The following is a 4683-nucleotide window of genomic DNA, read 5'->3' as shown; positions in this document are numbered from 1 at the left end:
TTCTTGGGGGAGAAAGGAGTGAGGGGGATGCGGGAAGACTGGACAAAAATCATGCACCTATGGATGAGGACAGTGGGTGGGGAGTGAGCGAGGAGGGTGGGGTGGGAACTGGGTGGAGGGGAGTCATGGGGGGAAAAAAGAGGAACAAATGTAGTAATCTGAACAATAAAGATTTAATTAATTTAAAAAAATGAAATTCACATAACATACAATTCATCCAAAATATACATTTTTAGTATATTCAGATATGTATATGTCACCACTCATTTTATTTTCATTACCTCAGAAAGAACCTGTATCCTTCAGCAACCACACCCCTATTCTCCATTACACTCCCCTTCCTCAACTCTGATCCCGCCATAAACAACCATTAATCTACTATAGATTTTCCCGTTTTGACCATTTTATAAGTAGAATCATCTATGTGATCTTTTGTGACTGGATTCATCTATGTTGTAGCATATATCACCATTTAATCCCTTTTTATGGCTAATATTTTATTGTTTGGATATCTACCGGTAATTTGCTTACCCATTTATCAATTCATGGACATTTGACTATTATGCTAAACATTCACGTATTTTTGTTTCAGGTGTTAGAATTGCTGAGTTGTACACAGGGTAGAGGGTAATGGTTTGAGCAACTACCAGACTGTTTTTCAAGCTGGCTGACACCATTTTAAATAGCCATCAGTAGTGCGAGGATTCGTTTCTCCACACCCTTCCCAACACTTGACTTTATTTTAGACATGATAGTGGGTGTTGAAGGGATATCTTCTCCCCCTACCCAAATTTACTTAAGTTTAATTGACAAAACTGTTAAGATATTTAAAGTGTACATTGTGATTTGATAGCCATGTGCTGTTTAATGACAGGGACACATTCTTAGAAATGTGTTGTTAGGTGATTCCATGGTTGTGCAAACATCAGCGTACGATAAGCTTACATAGTATTTAACTACAAAATGAGATTAAAAGAAAAAAGAAGGATGCATTTAAGATGCAGTAAACAGAAGATGAGGTTGCTCCTGGTATAACATCGCATGTTTGACAGCAAGCTTTTTTTTTTTTTATGAAAGAGTACACTCTAACAAAAATACTTTTACCAAGTATTATGTACCTAATTGTATGTGCTATACTATTACACAAATTGCAGCACAGGTTTACTTATAGCACCATCACCAGATGTAATATGTGGCACACCTTTGTCACTAAATAAGGAATTTTTCAGCTCCATTAATCTTTTTTATTAAATGTATTTTATTGATTTTTTACAGAGAGGGAGGATAGAAAGTTAGAAACATCCATCAGTTGCCTCCTGCACACCCCCTACTGGGAATGTGCCCACAACCAAGGTACATGCTCTTGACTGGAATCAAACCTAGAACCCCTCAGTCTGCAGACCGACGCTCTATCCACTGAGCCAAACCAGTCAGGGCCAGCTCCATTAATCTTATGAGACCATTGTGTATGCAACCTATTGGCTGAAACCAAATCACATGACTGTATATAAATTACAAAAGCTTCCACCACCTCACTTCTGAGAACATTCAAATTCTCCTGGCAAATTTCAATTCTATAATGCACTATTAACTTTAGTTACATTAGATCCTCCGACCTTTCACCTTACAGCTTTTTTTCCATCTTATGGTTTGATTTGCATTTCCCTATTGACTGATGTCAAGCATCTTTTTAAAATATTTCCATTCAAACCCTTGGTCTATTTTTTAATTGGGGTTTTAATTGTTCTTTACTGATAGAAGTCTCCAGAAATGGTATCTTAACTAAGAATCCTTTGCCAAATTCAGGATCATGATGTACCCACCCATCCCCACCAAGTACCTGTTTTCATTGCTACATTTGGATATCTGAACCACTTTTTTCAGTGTGGTAGAGGCCATACAAATCTTAGGATCAGTTTATCAATTTCATGAAGTCAGCTAGGGTCATGTTGAATCTGTAAATCTTCAGAATACTGCCCGTATTCTTTCAATCCACAAATCTTCACAATTTCTTCCAAGTCATCCACTCTTTTAATTGCCATATTCCCTCTTACCTCATGCATTTAGAATTCAACCCATTTTGGTGCAATACATTACATGACCCCATATATCATGTGTTAAAATCTTATGGGCTTTACCATGTTAAAGTTCTGTGCTTTAATCTTGGTTTCCCTCCACCATGTTTTCATACTTATGTCAGACATTGTGCCAAGTATTTAAAATACCAACTACTAATCAAAATATAACCCTGCTAGGGCAGGGATTTAATACTTGAGGTTAAGTAACTACCGTAGTTAAAGCTAAATGGTCTCCCAATCCCTTCAGTACTAAGGAGCTATTACTAATTTTCTCCTGAAGACTCCTTATGTCTAAAAGCTTATCAAAATTAACATGTCTCTATACTATGAAACATGTAACTGTCTTTCACATCTTCTAATTACATGGTATAACTAGGAAGTTCTCAATTTTGTTGATTTTGAACCCTGATTAATTTGAAAATATGGTCCAAAAAAACATCTGATAGGTGGTTAATCCCGCCCAGTACACCAACGTTGCAGGATGGAAGCAGGGTCAGGGAACATACAAGGATCAATCATTTCTCACCAAAAACAAAACAAAAAGCAAACACACACACACAAATTAAAATACGTAGTTGGTAGGAGCATTGTCCTGTCCACCAAAAGGCTGCAGTTCAATTCTGGTCAGGGCACAGAGGGCAACCAATTGATGTTCTCTCTCAGCACGTCCTTGAGTGAGTATTAAAAAGTAAAATATCCTGATGTCCAAATCAAGTTGGTTAGGACGTAAGTACCATCTAATTGATTAAAAGGTTGAAGGAGCTTCTGCCAAAAAAGTCTCAAGAAAGAGTCCTGAATTATATATAATTTTTATATTTGCAACCATAGTAAAACAAAGATTTATATTTCTGATATTTATTTTATATATTTAAATGCCATTTACAAAGAAAAATCAACCAAAAAAATGAGTTCGTGTGTCACCTCTGACATGCGTGTCACAGGTTCGCCATCACTGGTCTAGAATATGGAACCTCTTTACATCACCTAGAAACAAGCTGATGACATAGGCAAATTCTAGAAAATTAAAGAGTCCCACTTAAAAACAGAATAAAAGGACAATCTGATTTTAAGATGCCTTTATTAACAATTAGGTTGTTCATTCCTCTTTGCCCTCTTCTTCACTGGTTTCCTGGACACAGTTCACCGAATCCTGCCAATAAAAGGAAACAATTACTTCCCAAAGATATAAAAATCAGTTGTCAAGTTTGTTAGCACCAACCAAGTAAACTTCCTAATAACAAGGAAATATTAATAATGGAATGTGGTATCCAAAGTATTTAATCGTCTATCTAATATATAAAGCTTATTTAAGATGTAGATTGTTTAGCTTTCATACTGATTATAAGGGCCTTTTAAAACTGAGTGATGTCTATCTATATGTACATGCAATTTATGAGATGAGAAGTTAGTAAGCTACTATCCACAGCCACCTTTTTATAAAATAATTTTATTGGACACAGCCATGTCCATTTGTTTATACACTGTCTATGACTGCTTTCTATCTAGACAGCAGAGTTGAGTTAGGTAAATACATACATATATACTATACATATATATACTTTTAATTGAAAACTGAAGTCCATTTTCCTGAGGCTTCAGCCAAACCAAGAAAGCCTACAACCTCAGAAAGCTGTTTTTACAATACTTAAATATTTACTTGTGTAAGAAAATTTTAATGTAGAAGAAATTAAAATGACATATTCACACACAATTATTTTGTACCACCCAAGAATCCTTTTTTCCGAAGGCAGTTAACAGAGTAAGATTGCTTAAGGTACCTTGATATTTCCTCTGTCTTGTAAGTTTTGGCTTTCTCTCTTGGTTGGCTTATGCTTTGACATCTTGAGAACAATTATCCACCTATTATTAAAAATGTGATTTTATTAGAATAAGTAACAAGCTCAGCATATTATATTCTTAATATATAAACTATGTTTTTATGTTTGGGTTCCAATCAATGGTTGTTTTATTTAGCTATGTTATTGCTTAGAAAAGATCCGGTCTACACCACAGTCATACTCGAAATTTTTTTCACCTGTACATATGAAATTTTGCCTATTATCAAGGACTAGATAGACAGTTGTTGCTCCACTATTTACTAGATAACAGCATTTCTCCACTAAATTCAAGCCCTCTTTTCTGCTCTTGTTTTCTCTACATAACCATGTACCTTCTCAATTATACTATTTAACACTTTGGTAATATTCCCCATCTTTCAACTCTCTCACATACATACCTATTTTCAAAAACAGAGAGAGAAATATTATCTTAGGTGAGACAAACATCTTAAAAATCAAACATGTTTTAACCCCATCTGGCTAAATCAAATTTAACCATTAAATCTAATCCAAAGACCTCTACTGCTAAGGTTAAGATTTCTAAGGATACTTACTTCAGGCGAATGAGCACTCCAATATCAGCCAACATCAATCATTCGTACCTAAAGAATAATAAGAAAAAGTTAATATAAAAGACAAGGGCATAAGGTTTGAAAATGCTAGTTAACGTCAAAATTTAAAGAGTAAAATTCCAGAGACCAAGATTGGGGGCAAGTTACAGCATAAAAAAATAGGAAGAAACTTCATGGGGGGGGGGGAAGGGGGGG

At 35.3% G+C, this 4683-nt stretch overlaps 1 protein-coding gene across 1 annotated transcript in view; it reads right to left on the bottom strand.

Moving 5' to 3' along the window:
• Positions 1 to 3139: 3139 nt before the first annotated feature.
• The window catches only part of SFPQ (splicing factor proline/glutamine-rich), a 15407-nt gene continuing 13863 nt past the window's right edge, over positions 3140 to 4683 (bottom strand). The window contains exons 11-13 of the mRNA XM_015572775.1: positions 4471 to 4518; positions 3857 to 3938; positions 3140 to 3228 (exon numbers count right to left, since the gene is read on the bottom strand). Of these exons, the coding sequence (XP_015428261.1) occupies positions 4495 to 4518 (24 nt within the window). The 3' untranslated portion in view covers positions 3140 to 3228; positions 3857 to 3938; positions 4471 to 4494. The remainder of the gene's footprint in view (positions 3229 to 3856; positions 3939 to 4470; positions 4519 to 4683) is intronic.

Source organism: Myotis davidii, unplaced genomic scaffold, assembly GCF_000327345.1.
Source record: "Myotis davidii unplaced genomic scaffold, ASM32734v1 scaffold88, whole genome shotgun sequence".
NCBI classification, from domain to species: Eukaryota; Metazoa; Chordata; class Mammalia; order Chiroptera; family Vespertilionidae; genus Myotis; species Myotis davidii.
This window is presented reverse-complemented; position numbering and strand designations above follow the sequence as displayed.